The following is a 22,306-nucleotide window of genomic DNA, read 5'->3' on the forward strand; positions in this document are numbered from 1 at the left end:
GGGGCACAGGTGACTGTCTTTTATGTTCTCAGAGTTAAACACCCATTTTCACTGCTAGGAACGTGGTGGAGGAGAATACCCTTGCATCAGATGGATGGGCTACTATTCCTTTTCTTCATATGTGTTTAATATGTAAATCATATAATGAGAGCATGAGTTCAATGTAACGGAGTCTAAGTGTCCGTAGGCTGAGTAAGCACGTAGCTCAAGCCTGCACTCTCAAGCCATCCTGTCAAGCATTGTATTGTAACTTCGCCATCCATTTACAGATGATATGCCATTTCCTACCTTCTGGGGTCCTATGATAGAAAACATGGATTATTACCCCAGAAAAAGAGAAACTTTTCCTTATTATCACAGTAGGCATGTACCCAGGTGTGATAGCACACCTTGAAAATTATGCCCCCCAGAAAGAAATCTGCAGTCCCTTCATACATGGAAAAGGGCTGACTTGTGTAGACTGTACGATGAGTTCTGAGCTTTCATCGTAGGATGTTGCAGCTTCCAGGACCTTCTCTCCCTTGGCTCGCTCCCTCTGCTGCTCAAGAGCAGCCCTGTGGGCAGGCCCCATGCTGAGGTCCTGAGTCGCCGGCCTACGGAAATGAGCCATGCAATACAAGTTGACTGGGCCTGGAGAGATGGCTCAGTGGTTAGGAGCACTGACTGCTCCTCCAGAGGTCCTGAGTTCAAATCCCAGCAACCACATGGTGGCTCACAGCCATCTGTAATGGGCATCTGATGCCCTCTTCTGGTGTGTCTAAGACAGCGACAGTGTACTGGCATACATAAAATAATTCTTTTAAAAAAAAGGTTGATTATTGTCTTAAATTGTCAAATGGTGGAATAATTTGTAATACAGCAAAAAAAAATAAATTAGGTTAAAATTCCAACTTGGGAAATAAATACCAACAATACCATGAAGACTCTGGCTGGAAAATATGAATGTTGACTATTCAGATGCCTGCCGCCCCTGTGAGAACACACGATACTTCCACGATGGTTAGAAACAGGGCAGGCAGCAGGCTGAGAAGCGGGCTCTCAGCAGAGCAGCAGAGCAGAAACAGCTGTGAGCAGGGAGCTGTGAACCAAACACGAGGCTTCAAAACAGGATATGAATGAAAGTCTCTGATTCACAAACAAGACGGCACTTACGGAGATATGGTGATTTTAGTGTCCGTGTCTTGCTCAATTTTTTTAAGGTTTCTTCCTTCTTTACCAATGAGACGGCCTACAAAGTTATTGTGCGCTAAGATCTTCAAGGGGATCTCCTCTGTGCTGTAAATAGAAAAACGGTCATAAAGTCAGGGAAAGTAAACCACTGGACCAAAAGACCAACATTCCCTCCCTGCCTGCAGAACAGACCCTCACACAGGCTCCAGTGCAAAGTGGGCAGGCAGTTAACCTGCCCTCCAGAACTCGCATGTCGGAGGGGGGAGGGCAGGTAACAGCAGGCTGTTTACATAGGAATTCATCTTTAAGACAGTCTTTCTTTTAGTCACATCAGGTAATACTACACTGAGTGATAGATTCTCTTAGTCAAAGTAGAACACAATGTATAAATCAAAACACTGTACAAAATATAACACATTGCTCAAAAGTGCAATGGCAGGCTAGCCCTGCAACCATACACCCAGAGATGAGCAAGCACTTGACATGCAGTAGTGGTCCCAGCGGGGAGACCGGGGAGAAATGGAGCCAGCTCTCCGTGCTCTGGGCCTCTGGGGAGCCCTGCTCTCCTTCTCTCTCCCATTTAGGTGGTGTGAGTGTGGTTACACATGCACGCAGGTGTCCGCATCCATGAGTGCGTATGTGTTGGCCAGAAGTGTCATGTATCTGCCTCTACAGCTCACCACCTTGTGACTGGCTAGACATGCTGGCCAGAGAACGCCCAGGACCTGCTGTCTCTGCTTCCCCAGAGCTAGAGACACACAAATGCCACAGCACAGCCAGCGCTGCTGGGCCCAGGACCCGGTTCAGGTCCTCAGGCTCACTCAGCAGACACCTTACCCACCGGACTTCTTCCCCAACGCACCTGTCAAAATGTCCACATTACATATGCTGCTCTTAAACTGCCAGAGGGGACTCCATGACAGTGGGCTTTGTCTTTGTTTTCTCTACACTGAAAGCACTATTGTGCCCACACAAACACCTGCCACTAAAGCATACACACAGTGGGCCTACAAAGTGAATAAGGCGAAGGCCCCAGGCTACCTCCCTGAGCCTTCCTTGCTCTGTTCAGTGCATCAAAGTGGCACAGAACCCAACCTAATTTTCTGATGGCAAAGACACTCAGCTCTAGACTGATCCCCCAGACCAGTCGCCAGCAATCTCCAGGCCCTGCCACACCTCTATGCCCTACTAAGCATGGTGGGGCGGGGCCGTCTGGGGTGAAGCCCTTGATTGGCCATATGCCCCAGCTGCCTTTTAGGTGCATGTCTCCGCCCCGTTAAGGTTGCTTGTTCTATATCCAAGTATGAATGAAGATGGAGTATTTCAGTTTCTAAAGACTTCATGTTTCACACTAAGTCAATAGTAGCAAACACTATCTCATCAGGATAGCATCCCCTCTGCTGCTTAGCAATTCCCAAGAACCGGGTCAGAGAAATCTGCAACAAAGCAAAGAAGCCTCCTTGCAGGCTAGACCTCGTTACTCACAATTTTATATCTTGCGCTTCCTTATGCATAATCTCCAGAATAGACTTACAAGCTGCAGAGGTGCCTTCAGGGGTAGAGAGGATAGTAATGGACTTCTCCGCGGCCCCTGTATTCTCCTTACGATGGACATCGATTCTGAGAGCAGGCATGAGGAGAGGAAAATGAGAACAGTCAGTGTGTGTTCACCAAGAGGAGTCTTCAGTTACAAACTGCAAGTCCCAGGAATAGGGGAGCAAAGGACGGCCGTGATCAGCTGTCAGCACCAGTACATTACAGATGGGTGGGGGTGTTTTAAGACAAGGTCCAATGTATCCAGGCTAGTCTTAAACTCCCTACCAAGTGGGAAAGGACTTTGACTTCCAGTTCTCCTGCCTCTGCCAGCAGAGTGCTAAGACCACAGGCACTCACCACCACGCCCAGTTCGTGCAAACCTGGTAAGTTTCATGCATTCTTGTTATGACGGGTAATACTGTCATCTTGATGGGGCTTACAGTCACCATGGTAACAAATTTCCAGGCATGTTTGAGTTTATAGATTGGAGAAAGCACACTATAAATGGAAGCAACGCCATTTCACAGTCTGGGATCCTGGACTGTATTAAAAGGAGGTAGCAATAGGAACAGGAGTCTTCCTTCCTGCCTGCTACCTGTGCTACAATGTGACAAAATGCATCCTGCTCTACCCCATCACTACACGATGGCTGTCTTCCCTAGAACCTGAGTCAATGACAGCCTTTCCTGCCTTAAGCTGGTTTTATCCAGCAGCTAGACACGTAACTGAGACACTCAACTTCAGCCTCGGCCCACAGACAAGTTTCACTGATGAAAGGTCCCTCTTGTTTCTGCCGTGTTTTGTTCTCCAAGCTGGCCTGCAGTTTTCTGGAGTCCTCTGTCCCCACTCCCCATCTCCCAGCAGGAGTGCTGGGGACCTGCCTGTGCCACCTGCATGGATTCATAGGTCACACTCTGGTTAGGCTCCCTCTGCAAACCTGTTCCTCTGCTGAGCCACCTCGTGTCCTCACCATTTCTGACCTAACAGTCCAAAGAGTGGATTGACTGAGAGCGGAGTTCTCGCCCTCAGCACTCATACATTTTATGCCAAGTTCATTCTTTCTGTGGGTCTAGCAGCAGCTGTTGCCTCTGCCTATTAGATAGATGGCAGTAGTACCCTCCACTCAGATGTGACAATCAAAAACTTCTCTAGAAAGTGCCAAATGTTCATGCAGATAACCACCTCTAGTCAGAAAGCGCTGGTGTGGTGAAGTTACCACTATGGTGTGGTGATATAATACTATTTCCACTAAGAAAAAAAAAAAAAGAAACCTTGGTATTACTACTCTGCTAGCTGGAACGAGATGGTTAAGTCGCTGTCTGTCTGTATAACTCATACAGCTGGTTTCCTGTGTGATACAGAGATGGTGCCCAGGACATTGGGAGCAGGGAACAAGAACCACTAAGCTACATCTGCAGCTACTTGTTACAGACCATGGTAATATAGTAAGAACTCCTTGATCTTAAGTGACAACACCATGTATCATCTTTAAAGTTACAAGTTGACAGATGCACCTAAGTGATACTACATAAAGATACAAAGCCCAAAATTTAACGACTGGGGTGACAAGGATCTAATTCATTAATTCATTCTTTTTAAAAATTTGTGCATTTGTTCAATTTTAATTAGCCATGAATTAAGCTTGCTTGTTGTAAGAACATTAACTACCTCTAAGCGTGTGTTTTAGGGACATCTACGCAGCTGCTGGCTGGTCCTTTGAGTTTCTTCCTCTCTTAAGGACTCACCACCATGAGAACAGTCATTTCAACAAGCCAATAAAACTAAGTTTGCCTTTCATTTTATTGGAATTTGCCTCAGAATTAAAATCTGTAACTTAATATAGAAATTAAGTAAGTACTCTGAACATATAATAAAGTATGTCAAGATAGCAGCTCCAATCCCATCTTCCTAACCAGTTCTACAAGCTAGTCACTACCAGCCATGTGGTTGTCCTCTAACATGCTCACACCCTGCCTGTGCTGTAGATTTCCACCCTTTTATTGGGCCGAGGGCTACCAAACTCTGTCCTGAGAAGGCAATGTTGCTCTGGTGATCAGCACCCTCCCTTGGAACTATTCCAGAAACATGGGTTCTGGTAATGATTAGTTACAACGGCGAGAATTAATTAAATCCACCAGCACAGCTCAGCGACCGATCATCAGATATGACAAAACCCACTCCCTTCTGCTTTGCCCATCTGCCTGCCTCACGTCCAACTTAGGCTCCTTCACAGGCAGAGCTCATCAGCAGTCTGCGAAGGAGCGAGAGCTGCTGCACCGAGAAGCACCTGTCCTAGGTCCCCAAAGGTACGCAAGGAAGGCAGCACGGCAGTCTGCACGGTAGATGAAAGCCAGGTAACCCATCGATCTGGGCCTGGCTTCTTAAACTGCGGTCACAGCTTCACTCGGGCCCCATTACTAAATGTGAGGCTATGAACATGTCTGTAATAGAAAAGATGTCTGAACAGGAGGTAACCAACATTCATTTCCCACTCTCAGGTGGGCTGAGCCCGATGTGTTTCTGGAAGCACTCGGACATGGCTCATGTAGCTTTGCTGCAGCCTTGTCCTGCAGACAACACGCCTGCTTTGAACTGCACACCGGAGTGTTTCCTGTACACCAGGAGCACGGCCTTCAGCCACTCAGAGGCAGGGTCAGGTGCAGAACCAGTTCTTACTGCACACCTAAAGCATTCTGCTCTTAAAGAAACATAAGGCTTAACTGAGAAAACAAAGGCTTCGGACACTTTCCTACCATCATTCCTCAACATACATCAAACTGGCATTTCTGGATTGCACTGTGTGAGAATATTTGATTTTAGAAATTGGTGTTTGAGTTGCTGATTTGAGTTTCATTAAAAGAATCATTAAATGATTTTGGATTTGGATTGGGACAGAATTTCCAGCAACTTTTAGAAGGGCCTAAATATACTTGTACCATTTTGTGCTACACACTTCTTTGAAGTAGGATGTGCAACCCTGAGTGCAGAATCAATGCCTCGACCCCGTGCACTGTGAAAACGTGAAAACGTGAGGCTGCCCCAGGGCCGACAGTGCCAACTTCTCTGCCAAGAGCTAATTCTTCGTGTGGCAACAAACAAGGCTTCTATCTCATTACTGTGCAAAATCAGTTTCCATCTTTAACTGGCAAATCACATGAATAGCAAAGAATTATTTTCAAATATATTTTTTTAGGATTTATTATCAGTAAATGATTGATTTGAACCTTACAGACCAGTTTCTCAAGGATATGTAAAATTTTCCTAGGTAAATAGGATCACATGGAAAATTTAAGAGGCCTTGACCTAGATCATGGTTCAATTGTTCTCCCCATGGACTGCTTATGGATTTGCAATCATTAATTTTGTACATGGGTATTCAGTAATCAGTGTCTCCTGCTTCAAAGTGGGGTGTGCAGGATAGGATGTCCCATCACTAGATATAATCCTTTTAGATTGTTCTGCATGACAATCAATCTCCCCTCTGGCTTCAAGCAGCCACCTGTGATGACTATAAACGTCCTCCTAAGGCTCCTGGGACACTCAGGCACAGGCAGGCAAAGTGCATCACGAGGCTAATTTCAGAAAAAGACCATGTTTAATTTCTCTAATCACAGGAAACCCTTATTCTTACTAAATCTAAAAAGTAAAGTCATCGAGTCATTTCTGTAGCCAGGTCACGGTGCGGAAAGACGTGGTTTGCACACAACCCTTCCCCTAGTAACTTCCTCCCTAGGGAAGGCTTCAGTTCTTCAGGAGCACAGCTCAGCAGGGCCAGCAATGCGTCTGCCATGTGGCAGCACCCACAGAGGCCGCAGTGGAGGCAGAGTTCATCAGCAAGCTTCTTTGAATCAAAATATCTACAGACTGCACAAAGCAAGGTTTGCACGGTAGATGCAAACCTGTAAAGTAACCTGTAACTTGCAGTCTGAGACAGGGTCTTCGGTTTGGGTGATAGGTTTCAAACATAATTCATGCACAGCCATTTTGATCATTTGAAAATGCAGTGGCAGCCAGGCAGTGGTGACGCACACCTTTAATCCCAGCATTTGGGAGGCAGAGGCAGGCAGATTTCTAGTTCAAGGCCAGCCTGGTCTACAGAGTGAGTTCCAGGACAGCCAGGGCTACATAGAGAAAGCCTATCTCGAAAAATCCAAAACCAAAGTTCAGCTTAATCACAGGACAAATTTAGACTGGAGGATGGAACCTTTTTTTCCCCCGTGTGTGTGTGTGTGTGTGTGTGTGTGTGTGTGTGTGTGTGTGCGCGCGCATGCGTGAGAGAGAGAGAGAGAGAGAGAGAAAGAGAGAGAGAGAGAATGGGAGTAGGCATGCCTGGATGCACCTGGATAAAGGTCTGAAGGGCTAGAAAACTTGCTCATGCAGAGGAACTAAGTTCAGTCTCCAGGACTCACACCAGGAAGCTCACACAACCTATAATTCTGGTTCTAAGGGACCTAATGCTCTCTTCTGGCTACTATAGGCAGGCGTGAGAGAATGAATGAATGAATGAATGAATGAATGAATGAATGAATGAATGAATGAATGAGTGAGTGAAGAACTTTTTCTGAAAAGTCAGAGGACAACTTTCAGGAGCCTGCTCTCTCCTTCCATCCCAGGATGCAGGATGGAATGCAGGAGGCGGCTGGTCCCCTGGTCCCCTCGATTAAATGCTTTGATGTGCTGAGCTAACTTGCCAGCCCTCTTTGGTTTTGTTTGTTTGATGTAGCCCCAGCTATCTCCAAATTCATTACACAGCTAAAAATGTTCAGGAACTCCTGATCCTGAGGCAGGTGCACCACCATACCCAGTGGATGTCATCTGTACACTGATGCCGAGATAAGACAGGTGGAGCAGTGCAGGCAGCAGGGGGACAAGTGGCAGAGTGGAGGGGGACAAATGACCCATGCGCAGCCCTGTAGCCTGTGGGGCTTTTCCCATCACCGTGGCATCGAGTACCATTCGTTTTCCGTTCATGTGAGAAAATGAATTTTCCTTTGAGGTTTTATACCAACAAGGCATGATCAGGTGACAAGGCTTCCCCTGCCACAGTCTCGGGTCTTGTAGAAGGGAACTCCTAGCTCTGTCCAGAAAGACATCGGGTTCCTGCATCAAACCCTGATACTGAACCCAAGAGGAAGACAGATGCCCACTCACTCCCACATACTCACTTAGACTGGGTCTGCTTCGTGATGTTGCGAATGGTGGCACCTTCTTTTCCTATAATGGCTCCAACAAACTGGGTGGGAACCAGCAGCCGCAGGGGCAGGTCGCAGGGTCTCTGCTTGGACACTGACCCTGGAGACGCCTGCCTGGATGAGCCCCGCTGCCCTGGCCCCCGGCGCCCTCGGAGCTGTGGCGAGGGATTCTGCTGGGCAGCGGTTTCATCTGGGATGTAGGCGACCTTCAAGGTGAAGCTCTCTAACTGGAATCCATTCAGTTTGTCTAAGGCTCTGAAAAGGTACAAGAAGCAGAGGTTGGGAAGGAGAGCCAAGACATGGTAACCTGCACACAGCAGAATCCAGCTCCTCAACTAGGAGTTCTCAGTCCCAAAGCTGACTAATACAGTCACTGCACAGGACAAGTCCTACCAGTACCACACTCTTCTCTGAAGTCTTCACTAGGAAAGACTCGCAGGTTCCAAAGGCACACGATTTCCATTAACCAGTGAGAAATAGAAACAAAAAGTCACAGTAGATTCTTAATTTGGTTAAATCAAGAACTAAGTAATAGCTTGGAAATACTCCCAAGAAAAGGAGTCCACAGCTCCAGAGTTATTTATCCCCTGTCCCACGCAGAGGCCTTAAATCCCGAGGACCCTGCTATACCTCTCCTGGGCATATACCCAAAGGATTCCCCGGCATGCAATAAAGACACATGCTCCATTATGTTCATAGCAGCCTTATTTATAATAGCCAGAAGCTGGAAAGAACCCAGATGCCCCTCAAAGGAGGAATGGATACAGAAAATGTGGTATATTTACACAATGGAATACTACTCAGCAATTAGAAACAATGAATTCACAAAATTTTTAGGCAAATGGTTTGATCTGGAAAATATCATCCTAAGTGAGGTAACCCAATCACAAAAGAATACAATCTCTGATAAGTGGATATTAATTAGCCCAGAAGCCCTGAATACCCAAGGCACAAATCGCATAACAAATGACTCCCATGAAGAAGTATGGAGAGGGTCCTGATCCTGGAAAGGATTGATCTAGCATTGGAGGGGAATATAAGGACAGAGAAAAAGGAGGGAGGTGATTGGAGAATGGATGGAGAGAAGGTTTATGGGACATATGAGGAGGGGGGATCCGGGAAAGGGGAAATCATTTGGAATGTAAACAAAGAATATAGAAAATAAAAATATTAAAAAAAAAAAAAAAAAAAGAGTCGCCAAGCACACGTTCCCACCCCTGCAGCAACAGGACACAGGCCTTGTACTCAGTAAGAGCTCTTGATACGCCTCACCCAGGAAACACCAGCAGTTCCCTCATCTTGGGCGGGGTTCTGATCTGATCTCAGGGAGGGAACAAGCAAGAGGGAGGAAAGGTGGATGGAAGAAAAGGAAGGAGGGAAGCTACTCTTCTATTCATCCACCTATTACACTTTGTATCTGCTTGATGAGAACTTGAGGCTTGGCCCACATTTTCAGCTTTTTTGTGACATTTATACACACAATTCCAGCACACATTCCAATGTGTTTTAAAATCGAATGCTTGCTGATGGGGGTGTATGGGTGTCTGTGACGGTCAGAGAAGAGCTCTGGAGTTAGTTCGGCCTCTCCCTCCCGCTCTGTGGGTTCTGAGGACCAAACAAAGTTAGACTGTCAGGCTGCATTGTCAGGACGCAAGGACCCTTACCTGTCAAGTCATCCCATAGTCCCTTCAAACCAAGAATTAGGACATGCCATGCCAGTACCACAGGAAAATTGTCAGGGTCCTGCTTCAGTAATTTCTCATCTCCTACCACGAATACAGATTAATTTTGCCTTTTAAAAAAGTCTACGTAAGTACATACACCAAATATCCTGTGCAGTCTGTTTTTGTTTGAATGTACTATTCCCATTGCAGTCTACCTTACATACTTCAGACAAGGAATTGATAAACTGGTGCAGTATATGGAGCCAAGATTTCAAGTGTTCAAATACTCAAGCTCTTAAGGCACACCCTTAAGAGTGTGTCCCAACTCCCTGGGGCACAGCAAAATGTAATGGGGGGTGGAGGAGGGGTTCTCCCACTTTCCTGGTCAGATTTTGTTTGCTCTGCCACTCAGCTTGTGCAGGTAAAGATAAAAGCATCAAATACTCTCTCTAGCAGCTCCACACGGCCACTTCTGGCTTCTTCCTTTTCTTAATGGGCATCTACACCTCAATTCTTCGGTGGGAAGAGGAGGCTATAAGGTGGTCCTGGCACTACAAGGGTCTGAGAACGGGTCGGGAAGCCCAGGCAGCCGCCACAGAAGTGCAGGCTGTCTTCAGACACAGGATTCTGTTTCCCCCTCCGTGCTGCCTTGCCCTGCTTCCCCTGGCACACAAATGAACCCTTGTCAAGATCTGGAGTTCCCAAATACAGCAGGAGCAAGGTGCTCTGTCCCTCTTCCCGTGCTGCTAAGTGCAGGACCTCTGCAGATGGCTCAGCCCTTGCCTGTTTCACACACATGTGGGGCCGAGTGACCGCCAGAGTCTGCTGAAGGCCGCTGTGGCTCTGACGGGCAGCCCTCTGGGGCCAACTTCTCTGGGTGGGGGGAAGCTTCCACATGATTTTATGTCGGAGAGCATGCTTTACACAAACATCAGAGGCCAACTCATCACCAATGAAAGCCTCAGGAACAGGACCGCACACAGTCTGTTTTCTCCTTCAGTGAGTGTAGGTTAAGGGCTGTAAGATACATTGCCTCGCCGGGCCGTGGTGGCGCACGCCTGTAATCGCAGCACTCGGGAGGCAGAGGCAGGCGGATTTCTGAGTTTGAGGCCAGCTTGGTCTACAGAGTGAGTTCCAGGACAGCCAGGGCAACACAGAGAAACCCTGTCTTGAAAAAAACCAAAAAACCAAAAAAAAAAAAAAGGGGGGGGGGTACATTGCCTAGATCTGAAGGGAGAAAATGGAGACGTTTTATTAATAGATGCCTATTTACTCCACAAAATTGGAGTTTCAACAATTTTAAAGATTTAAAGTAAGTTAAAGCCATTCTGAAGGCCAGAAGAAATCATGAAAGATTCTTCCAAAAATCTCAACTAAATGAAGGAATCACAAATGCTTCTATAAACATAAAAAGGAGACCATTCACGTCTGCCCTTCATCATGAAACTGGGCACTGCTGTCATTAGCAGTTAGCAGAATCTTACCATGGAATGAAGCCAGGAACGTTACAAAAAGGGCCAGAGAGAGACACGCACACATCCTCCTCATGGGGATAAACAGAGGAAAGTGTATGCTGCCAGATGCCTCTGAGTATTCCAGAACACTCTAAACAAAGACACACGCGTCCTGAGAAACAGGTTTCTCCCAACTTGGCAGAAACCACAGTGTGTACCTTCTACAGCACTGCTTTAAATAATGTTCCTCTGAGGGGAGAGATCCTCCTGGAAAAGTGAGGAAACATCAAAGTGTGGTGCCCAGTCCAGTCAGGGCCCGCAGTCTCGGCACAGGCGACTCTGGGGAGCAAGAAGACAACAGCTATACCAGGGGCACCCAGCTGTGCGTGTGACTGACACAGCTGTATGGGGCACTCAGCTGTGCGTGTGACTGACACAGCTGAGCTCTCCCTCAAATCACAACACTGCAAACAAGGTCAGAACGTAAGAGAGTTCAGGAGTCACCTTGCTGAGAGCAGTGGCTAAAGCTCCGTAGGTTACAGATTGTAAACCAACTGCTGAAACTGAGAAAAAGTTGTAGTATTTTCACTAAGACCTGAGAGAATAAGAGATATCTCAGGCACTTTATCCAATGTATACGCTGCTTATATGCTGCTGTCCAATCCCGGAGCTGTGTTGCTATTCTAAATCATTCAGATGCTGAATGGGCCAGTTAGGTGACTTAACGGGTAAAGATCTTTGTGATTTGTAGACACAAAACAGAAGAATGGGGTTTTATCGCAGTGGAAGACAGCATCAACCCTGGATGTTTTTTTCTGACTTCCACACATGAGCAGACTTATATGTACCCTCAGACATCTGTACACAAACACAGACACAACCTGTGGTGGTTTGAATATGTTTGGCCCAGGGAGTAGCACTATTAGGAGGTGTGGCCTTGTTGGAGTAGATGTGTCACTGTGGGCGTGAGGTTTAAGACCCTTGTCTTAGCTGCCTGGAAGCCAGTCTTCTCCTAGCAGCCCTCAGATGAAGAAGTAGAACTCTCAGCAACTCCTGCACCATGTCTGTTTGAATGCTGCCATGCTCCCAGCTTGATGATGTAATCCAGTCCCAATTAAATGTTGTCTTTATAAGAGTTGCCTTGGCCATGGTGTCTGTTCATAGCAGTAAAACTCTAAGACACAGCCCATACTCAAGGGCAATTATAAATAGATGTAACTTTTAAAATTATGAAATGTGTTTTTCTGGTTTATAATAATTAACTGTATTAAGTTTATTGGAACAACACAAAAAAGGTCGTACTAGAACAGGAGTGCAACCTGAGAAGCAAGAGGAGGGAGGAAGTCTAAAGAAACGATGGCTGGTGCTATTCTTACCCACAGTGATATGGATGAGAAAGAATACGGATGGCTGACTCCCGCTCTCACCCAGCTTTGTAAGTACCCATGCTACCCTAGAAAGACCATGTTTCTGTTTGGTATTTGTTACCCCACATAGAAAACTAAAGATTAAGCTGATGGGCTGCTTCAGTGTCTCGGTAACAGTTGTACCCAGTGTCTTGTGCCTACTAAGTACATGTTCTTCCATAGAAAGATGCCACAGAACAATCCCACAGGTCTCCTCTTACTTCCATACTACTGCTGAGATACATGCTAACACAATGACCTAACCACCTTTCAAAGTCACAAATGGCCGGGCATGGTGGTGCACGCCTGTAATCCCAGCACCTGGGAGGCAGAGGCAGGCAGATTTCTGAGTTCAAGGCCAACCTGGTCTAGAGTGAGTTCCAGGACAGCCAGGGCTAAACAGAGAAACCCTGTCTTGGGGGGGGGCGGGGGGCGACCAACAACAACAACAACAAAATACATAAAAATTAAAAGTCACAAATGCGCTTCTCTCTTTGTACCACGATACAGTTTTAATGTAGCCATCAAAACTTATGGTATTTGCAGTTGAAATCTTTGGGGGCAGTGGATACAAATAAATAAGGGACCAGGTGGGGCCCTAATCCAACAGAACTATGGGTTCATTAAAAGATGAAATACCTAAGCTAATGTCTTAGTTAGAGTTTTACTGCTGTGGAAAGAGACACCATGACCCGAACAACTCTTATATAAGTAGACATTTAATTGTAGCTGGTTTACAGTTTCAAAGGTTAGTCCATTATCATCATGACATGAAACATGGCAGCATCTAGGAAGACATGATGCTAGAGAAGAATCTAAGAGTACTGCATCTTTTTTTCCTTTTTCCTTTCCTTTTTCCTTTCCTTTTTCTTTTCCTTTCCTTTCCTTTCCTTTCCTTTCCTTTCCTTTCCTTTTCTTTTCTTTTCTTTTCTTTTCTTTTCCGAGACAGGATTTCTCTGTATAGCCCTGGCTGTCCTGGAACTCACTCTGTAGACCAGGCTGGCCTCGAACTCAAAAATCCACCTGCCTCTGCCTCCCAAGTGCTGGCATTAAAGGCGTGCGCCACCACAGCCCAGCTGAATACTGCATCTTGATCTGACTGCAGCCAGGAGAGATAGACTCTTCCCCCACTGGGTGGAGCTTCCAAGGCCACCCCAACAGTGATGCACTTCTGCACCAAGGCCATACCTTCTAACAGTGCCATTTCTCATGGGCCAAGCATATTCAAACCACCATATTTCACTCCCTGGCCCATAAAGGCTTATTCAAACACATAACTCTATGGAAGTCATACCTAGCCATAACATAATGCAGAATATATGTAACCCAACTTCAAAAGTTCCCATCTCCTAGGTTTCATGCAATTTCTTAATTGCAATTGCCTATAAAATAAATATAAAATATTTATAAAATAAAATTGTAATTGCCTATCAAATAAAAAAGTAGATCACATACTTCCAACATCAAAAGATATACATTACTATTCTGAAACATCATATTGAGGAAATATTGGACCAAAGCATGACCAGAAGCCAGCTAGGCAAACTCCAAATCCTGCATCTCCATGTCTGATGTCAAAGCACTCTGTGGATCTCCAACTCCTTTCAGCTTTGATGACTCCAAAAACTTTATTCTCTTGGGTTGGTTCTACTGTTAGTAGCTTTCCTCAGCCAAGTATCCTATGACTCTGACATCTCTAAAACTCAGGGTATCCAAGGAACATCAACTTTATACCTTCTTCTAATTTGTGGGACTCACACATGATTTTCTGGACTCCTCCAAAGGGCTTGGGTCATTTCTCCAGGTCTGCGCTCTGTAGCACTCTGGGCTCTGGCTGGCTCCACCCCACTGCTGCTGCTGTTCTTGGTGATCATCCCCTGGTACTGCCATCTCCAATAGCTGAGCTCTCCCACTACAGCTAGGCTTCACCAGTAGCCTCTCACAGGCTCCCTCCATGGGGCCAAGCCTCAGCTTCTTTGCCTGACCCCCAGACCTGGGCCATCAGCTGCAACTGGGGCTGCACCTTTACCAATGGCCTTCCATGGCCTCTCACAGTGCCAAACCTCAGCTGCTCTCCATGACCCCTTCATGCCTTCAAAACCAGTACCACTTGGGTGACTGTCACACATTACGAAGTCTAGCTGTAGCATGAGGTACAACCTCGGCTATCTCTGGAACACAGCTTCTTTGCACTCTCAGAAAACACTTCCCAGAAGATTTGACCTAGGTGATGCTGGTCTCCCCCTAATCATTGCTAATTTCTTAGCTCCAGCTAACCAGCATCAATTGTCCCAGTAATCCCTTCTATTCTTGACTAAAGCCAGAGCTACGCGGCCAAAGCTGCTTGCTGGAACGTCCACCCCTCAGCCCCCCACTCCCCACCTCCAACCCCCAACTGTATTACATTATCATCAGCTTTCTACTTTCCAACTCCCTCTCGGCCTAAGCTTGGCTGACCTGGAACTTTCTCTGTAGATTGACCTTGAACTCAATCTGCACAGCTCTATCTTCTGAATACAGGGATTAAAGGTATGTTTCACCACCCCTAAACTTAAACTTTAGTTTACCTGGAACTTGCTCTGTACCAGGCTGGCCTTGAACTCAGAGATCTGCTTGCCTCTGTGTCCTGAAATTAAAAGCATGTACCACCACACCAGGATCTAAGCTCTTTCAAAAGCTTGTATCATTCCATGTCAATTTGACACACAATCATATGTGAATAAAATACAAGCAATTACCAGATTATAGCAGTGTAAGTATCCGTTGTTCAACTGCAAACATTTAAACAATAAGCTTAGTTAGGTGGGATCTTGCCACAGCGTTACCACTTACTCTGTGTATCTCTCTCCTTGAGCACAGGACTGCGTCCCACTGGACTCCCTGGCGCCCCTTTATTCCCTGAAACATGCATTTTGTATTCTTCCTTTCTCAGCTTGCTATGCTTGATCAAAATGCTCTTCATGAGAGTAAACCAGGGGGAAGTCTCTGCTGGGCTTTTCTGAGACTTACTTTGTCAATGCAATTAGTTGAAATCTCTTTACCTTAGCCTCAGGTAGACTCTTCAGACAAGGGCAAAAAGCAGCCACAATCTTCACCAAAACATCATAAAAATTATCTCCAGAGTTCAATTCAACCTCAACACCAATGTCTTCCAAATTTCGACAAGGGTGGCTCATTAAGTCCCACTTAAAGCATTCCTTGGATTTCCAAATACAAAATCTCAAAATCTACATTCCTCCAAACAAACAAACAAACAAACAAACAAACAAAGTCAGGACTGTCACAGCAATACCCCAGTCCATGGAGAAGAGACACTATGACCCAAGCAACTCCTACAAATGCAGACATTTAATTGTAGTTGGATTACAGTTTTAGAGGTTTAATCCATTATTATTATGACCAGGAAGCATGGCAACATGAGGCAGGCATGGTGCTAGAGAAGGAGCTTAAGGGTTCAGCATCTTGATCTGACTGCAGCCAGGACAGAACGTCTCTTCCACACTGAGCAGAGTTTCAAAGCCTACCACCACAAGGCTGTGCTTCCTTCAACAAAGCCACACATACTGCAGCAAAGTCACACCTCCCTCCTAACAGGGCCAGACATACGCAAACCACCACAGCTAGGATGGTCAGCTTTGCCTCACACAGTCCTGCACAGCCATGGTTCTCTACAAAAGCCCCCACTGGCAAGATAAACCTCATCAGCCATAGCCCTGAATATTGGCCTTCTAAGTCTTATACTCACAAATCATACAAGCCTGTATTCCTGTCTGTGGCACTCAGTGGTAGTTTCAGGAAACAGGGTGGCATACCAAGAATTAGAGGTTGATAATAAATTAAGCACAAATTACCAAAGTCCTAGGAACACCATTGTATGAATGCATCTTAATTACAGACCAAGCACAATCACTTACCTACAGAGGGCTTCATGACTAAAGTGTTTGTGAGTAAAGTGCTACTACAAGAAAAACAAAATCCAATACCAGGGGCTCAGTCCAGTCAGTAAAGTGCTTGCTATGGAAGCAAGAACACCTGAACTTGATTCCCAGCACCCACAAAAGAACACAGTAGCACACACTTGCAATCCTAGCCCAGGGGAAGCAGAAACAGGTAGATTCCTAGCACTCAGTGAGTTCCAGGTCCCAGCAAGAGACTGTGTTTCCAAACACAAGGTGGGGTCACTGAGATGGCTCAGTCTGTAAAGGTCGCTGCCAAGGCTAATGATCCAGCCCTAGAGGATGAAAAGATGGAACTGAGTCCTGGAAGCTGTCATCTGACCTCCCCACATACACTAAAGCATGTGCATACATGCACATGTGCAAATAAACTCATAGTTTAAAAAGAAAAATACACAAAGCAATGCAGTAAAACTAATTCTGAAAGCTATAATGTACAGGAGTAAAATTAAAAGGTGGAAAATGTAACAGTGTTCATTTCTGAATGACATGAAATTTGTCCTGTTGTTTGCTCTACTTCTTTTTTTTTTTATGTTTTTGTTTTGTTTTGTTTTTTATTGAGACAGGGTCTTGCTACATAGCTCAGGCTAGCCCAGACCAACAATCCTCTTTCATCAGTCTTCTGAACTTCTTTCCCATAATACATTTATTCACATAATTTTTAAGTCTACATGGGATTTTCCCCCTCATTGCTATTGGCCAAGTTATTCTGAACACTTGTTTTACTGTTTGTTTTTATATTTCGAGAAGGGGTTTTCTCTGTGTAGCTCTCTTGATCCATAGGTCAGGCTGACCTTTAATTCAGAGATCCGCCTGGCTCTGTCTCCTGAGTGCTGGGATTAAAGGTGTCACTGCTGGCACCCAGCCACTTTGAACACTTCCTTATGAGCCCCAAAACAATCTGCAAGGATGGATTCAACGCACTGATAGTTTGGTTTTTTGTTTTGGTCTGAGACAGACTCTCACGTAGAGTGGCTTCCCACTTTCTCGGCACCAAGGCCTGCTGGGACGGCAGACATGCACAGCACACCAACGTATGCAGAGCTGCAACCCATCCTCAAGCACTCCTCCCCTGGGCTGCAGCCCTTGTCCGAGTTGAGCCTTCTAATAAAAATAGGAATAAGGATGTATAAGCAAAGGAGTGTGTGAAATCAAACTGCACACCACTCTAGTAAGTCCTTTTTCATATACACAAACCCTCCAGGAAGCAGCTTGTGAAAGCTTTGTCTGGCTTCCCTGAGAGAGAGGACGGAGGAGAAGAGCAAGAGCTTCAAGCGGATCTGTACCGAGCAGTTTTTAAAACTTCGTTCCAACTTTTATTTCAATTATTTAGTAATGTAAGAGTTAAGCTTAAAATAGGTATTGTATTTTTGATACCTGTGCTACAATCTCTGACGTTTCTTAGCTACAAGGTGGCAGGAATTTCCAAGGTAGATTCTGTCTTAGACAAAGGTGTCTCAGAGGACTCCTCTCAGATACAACCTAGATCTAGAACTGACTGAGGGTGAACCGTGCCCTACAGGCGAGCACAGTGAGGAGCAGCTGGGCGGGGCAGGGCCCAGCACCTAGGAACATGCTGCAGGAACAGGATGGCTGCTCACCTGAGCTCACAGCGCATCCCAGCTTTTAAGTTACGTGTTGGAAGAGACAGCTGTTACAGCAGCTTGGCGAGCCGAGCCACGAGTGCCAGTGATTCCCCGTTAGAGACGAGGGTGGGCCGGAGATGGAGCTCAGGTGGTAGAATGCTTTGTTGTTTTGAGACATGGTTTCTCTGTGTAACAGCCCTGGCTGTCCTGGAACTTGCTTTGTAAACCACGCTGACCTCAAACTCAAGAGTCCTGCCTGCCTCTACCTCCAGTGCTGGGACTTAAAAGTGTGCACCACCATCAGATGGTAGAAAAGGAAAGAGTTTTTTAAAGGGATAAAAAAAATGCAGAGATACTTTATACTGTTTGTGGCTATTGTGAAGGGGGTCATTTCCCTAATTTCTTTCTCAGCCTGCTTATCCTTTGAGTATAGGAAGGCCACTGATTTGCTTGAGTTGATTTTATAACCTGCCACTTTGCTGAAGTTGTTTATCAGCTGTAGGAGCTCTCTAGTGGAGTTCTTTGGGTCACTTAGGTAGACGATCATGTCGTCTGCAAATAATGATAGTTTGACTTCTTCCTTTCCAATTTGTATCCCTTTGACCTCCTTATGTTGTCGAATTGCCCGAGCTAGTACCTCAAGTACAATACTGAAAAGATAAGGAGAAAGGGGGCAGCCTTGTCTGGTCCCTGATTTCAGTGGGATTGCTTCAAGTTTCTCTCCATTTAGTTTGATGCTGGCTACCAGTTTGCTGTATATTGCTTTTACTATGTTTAGGTATGGGCCTTGAATTCCTGTTCTCTCCAAGACTTTAAGCATGAAAGGATGCTGAATTTTGTCAAATGCTTTTTCAGCATCCAATGAAATGACCATGTGGTTTTGTTCTTTGAGTTTGTTTATGTAGTGGATTGTATTGATGGATTTCCGTATATTGAACCAACCCTGCATTCCCGGGATAAAGCATACTTGATCATGGTGGATAATCATTTTGATGTGTTCTTGGATTCAGTTGGCAAGAATTTTATTGAGTATTTTTGCATCGATGTTCATAAGGGAAATTGGTCTGAAGTTCTCTTTCTTTGTTGGATCTTTTTGTGGCTTTGGTATCAGCGTAATTGTGGCTTCGTAGAAGGAATTGGGTAGTGTTCCTTCTGTTTCTATTTTGTGGAATAATTTGAAGAGTATTGGTGTTAACTCTTCTTTGAAGGTCTGGTAGAATTCTGCACTGAAGCCATCTGGTCCTGTGCTTTTTTTGGTTGGAAGACTTTCTATGACTCCTTCTATTTCTTTAGGCATTATGGGACTGTTTAGATGGTCTAGTTGGTCCTGATTTAATTTTGGTATTTGGTATCTGTCAAGGAAATTGTCCATTTCCTCCAGATTCTCCAGTTGTGTTGAGTACAGGTTCTTGTAGTAGGATCTGATGATTTTTTGGATTTCCTCAGTTTCCGTTGTTATATCTCCCTTTTCATTTCTAAGTTTGTTAATTTGGATACTTTCTCTGTGCCCTTTGGTCAGTCTGGCTAAGGGTTTATCTATCTTGTTGATTTTCTCAAAGAACCAGCTCCAGGTTTTGTTGATTTTTTGTATGGTTCTCTTTGTTTCTACTTGATTGATTTCGGCCCTGAGTTTGATGATTTCCTGCCTTCTACTCCTCCTGGGCGAAATAGCTTCTTTTTGTTCTAGGGCTTTCAGGTGTGTCATTAAGCTGGTAATGTATGCTCTCTCCATTTTCTTTTTGGAGGCACTCAGGGCTATGAGTTTTCCTCTTAGCACTGCTTTCATTGTGTCCCATAGATTTGGGTATGTTGTGTTTTCATTTTCATTGTGTTCTAAAAAGTCTTTAATTTCTTTCTTTATTTCTTCCTTGACCAAGGTATCATTGAGTAGAATATTGTTCAGTTTCCACGTGTATGTGGATTTTCTGTTGTTTCTGTTGCTACTGAAGACCACTTTTACTCCATAGTGATCAGATAGGAGGCATGGGATTAGTTCTATCTTCTTATATTTGTTGAGGTCTGTCTTGTGACCAATTATATGGTCGATTTTGGAGAAGGTACCATGAGGTGCTGAGAAAAAGGTATATTCTTTTGTTTTAGGATAGAATGTTCTATATATATCTGTTAAATCTAATTGGTCCAAAGCTTCAATTAGTTTCATTGTGTCCCTATTTAGTTTCTGTTTTCCTGATCGGTCCATTGAGGAAAGTGCAGTGTTGAAGTCACCCACAATTATTGTGTTAGGTGCAATGTGTGCTTTTAGTTTTAATAATGTTTCTTTTACGAAAGAGGGTGCCCTTGCATTTGGGGCATAGATGTTCAGGATTGACAGTTCTTCTTTTTGTATTTTTCCTTTGACCAGCAAGAAGTGTCCCTCAGGGTCTCTTTTGATGACTTTGGGTTGAAAGTCAATTTTATCTGATATTAAAATGGCTACTCCAGCTTGTTTCCTGAGACCATTTGCTTGTAAAATTGTCTTCCAGCCTTTTACTCTAAGGTAGTGTTTGTCTTTGACCCTGAGGTGTGTTTCCTGTAAGCAGCAAAATGTAGGGTCCTGTTTACGTATCCATTCAGTTAGTCTGTGTCTTTTTATTGGGGCATTAAGTCCATTGATGTTAAGAGATATTAAGGAATAGTGATTGTTACTTCCTATCATTTTGACGTCTTGGGGTGACTCTTACCAAACATGTGAAAGATCTGTATGACAAGAACTTCAAGACTCTGAAGAAGGAAATGGAAGAAGACCTCAAAAAATGGAAAAACCTCCCATGCTCATGGATCGGTAGAATCAATATAGTTAAAATGGCCATTTTGCCTAAAGCACTATACAGATTCAATGCAATACCCATCAAAATCCCAACTCAATTCTTCACAGAGTTAGAAAGAGCAATTATCAAATTCATCTGGAACAACAAAAAACCCAGGATAGCTAAAACTATTCTCAGCAACAAAAGAAAATCTGGGGGAATCAGTATCCCTGACCTCAAGCAATACTACAGAGCAATAGTGTTAAAAACTGCATGGTATTGGTACAGTGACAGGCAGGAGGATCAATGGAACAGGATTGAAGATCCAGAAATGAACCCACACACCTATGGCCACTTGATCCTCGACAAAGAGGCTGAAAACATCCAATGGAAAAAAGATAGCCTTTTCAACAAATGGTGCTGGTTCAACTGGAGGTCAGCATGCAGAAGAATGCGAATTGATCCATCCTTGTCTCCTTGTACTAAGCTCAAATCCAAATGGATCAAGGACCTCCACATAAAGCCAGACACTCTGAAGCTAATAGAAAAGAAACTGGGGAAGACCCTTGAGGACATCGGTACAGGGAGAAAGTTTCTGAACAGAACACCAATAGCATATGCTCTAAGAGCAAGAATTGACAAATGGGACCTCATAAAATTACAAAGTTTCTGTAAGGCAAAGGACACCATCAAGAGGACAAATCGGCAACCAACAAATTGGGAAAAGATCTTCACCAATCCTACATCAGATAGAGGGCTAATATCCAATATATATAAAGAACTCAAGAAGTTAGACTCCAGAAAACCAAACAACCCTATTAAAAAATGGGGTACAGAGTTAAACAAAGAATTCTCACCTGAAGAACTTCAGATGGCGGAGAAGCATCTTAAAAAATGCTCAACTTCATTAGTCATTAGGGAAATGCAAATCAAAACAACCCTAAGATTTCATCTTACACCAGTCAGAATGGCTAAGATTAAAAATTCAGGAGACAGCAGGTGTTAGAGAGGGTGTGGAGAAAGAGGAACACTCCTTCACTGCTGGTGGGGTTGCAAATTGGTACAACCACTCTGGAAAGCAGTCTGGCGGTTCCTCCGAAAACTGGGCACCTCACTTCCAGAAGATCCTGCTATACCACTCCTAGGCATATACCCAGAAGACTCCCCACCATGTAATAAGGATACATGTTCTACTATGTTCATAGCAGCCCTATTTATAATTGCCAGATGCTGGAAAGAACCCAAGTATCCCTCAACAGAAGAGTGGATGCAAAAAATGTGGTATATCTACACAATGAAGTACTATTCAGCCATTAGAAACAATGAATTCATGAAATTCTTAGGCAAATGGATGGAGCTAGAGAATATCATACTAAGTGAGGTAACCCAGACTCAAAAGGTGAATCATGGTATGCACTCACTAATAAGTGGATATTAACCTAGAAAACTGGAATACCCAAAACATAATCCACACATCAAATGAGGTACAAGAAGAAAGGAGGAGTGGCCCCTGGTTCTGGAAAGACTCAGTGAAACAGTATTCGGCAAAACCAGAACGGGGAAGTGGGAAGGGGTGGGTGGGAGGACAGGGGAAG

The 22,306-nt window shown here is 44.8% G+C and overlaps 1 protein-coding gene across 1 annotated transcript in view; it reads right to left on the reverse strand.

Moving 5' to 3' along the window:
• The window catches only part of Igf2bp3 (insulin like growth factor 2 mRNA binding protein 3), a 122,284-nt gene that overhangs the window by 22,198 nt on the left and 77,780 nt on the right, over positions 1–22,306 (reverse strand). Inside the window, exons 6-8 of the mRNA XM_052173691.1 lie at positions 7,872–8,153; positions 2,656–2,790; positions 1,153–1,275 (exon numbers count right to left, since the gene is read on the reverse strand). Of these exons, the coding sequence (XP_052029651.1) occupies positions 1,153–1,275; positions 2,656–2,790; positions 7,872–8,153 (540 nt within the window). The remainder of the gene's footprint in view (positions 1–1,152; positions 1,276–2,655; positions 2,791–7,871; positions 8,154–22,306) is intronic.

Source organism: Apodemus sylvaticus, chromosome 2 (genome assembly GCF_947179515.1).
Source record: "Apodemus sylvaticus chromosome 2, mApoSyl1.1, whole genome shotgun sequence".
In the NCBI taxonomy this organism is placed as follows: domain Eukaryota; kingdom Metazoa; phylum Chordata; class Mammalia; order Rodentia; family Muridae; genus Apodemus; species Apodemus sylvaticus.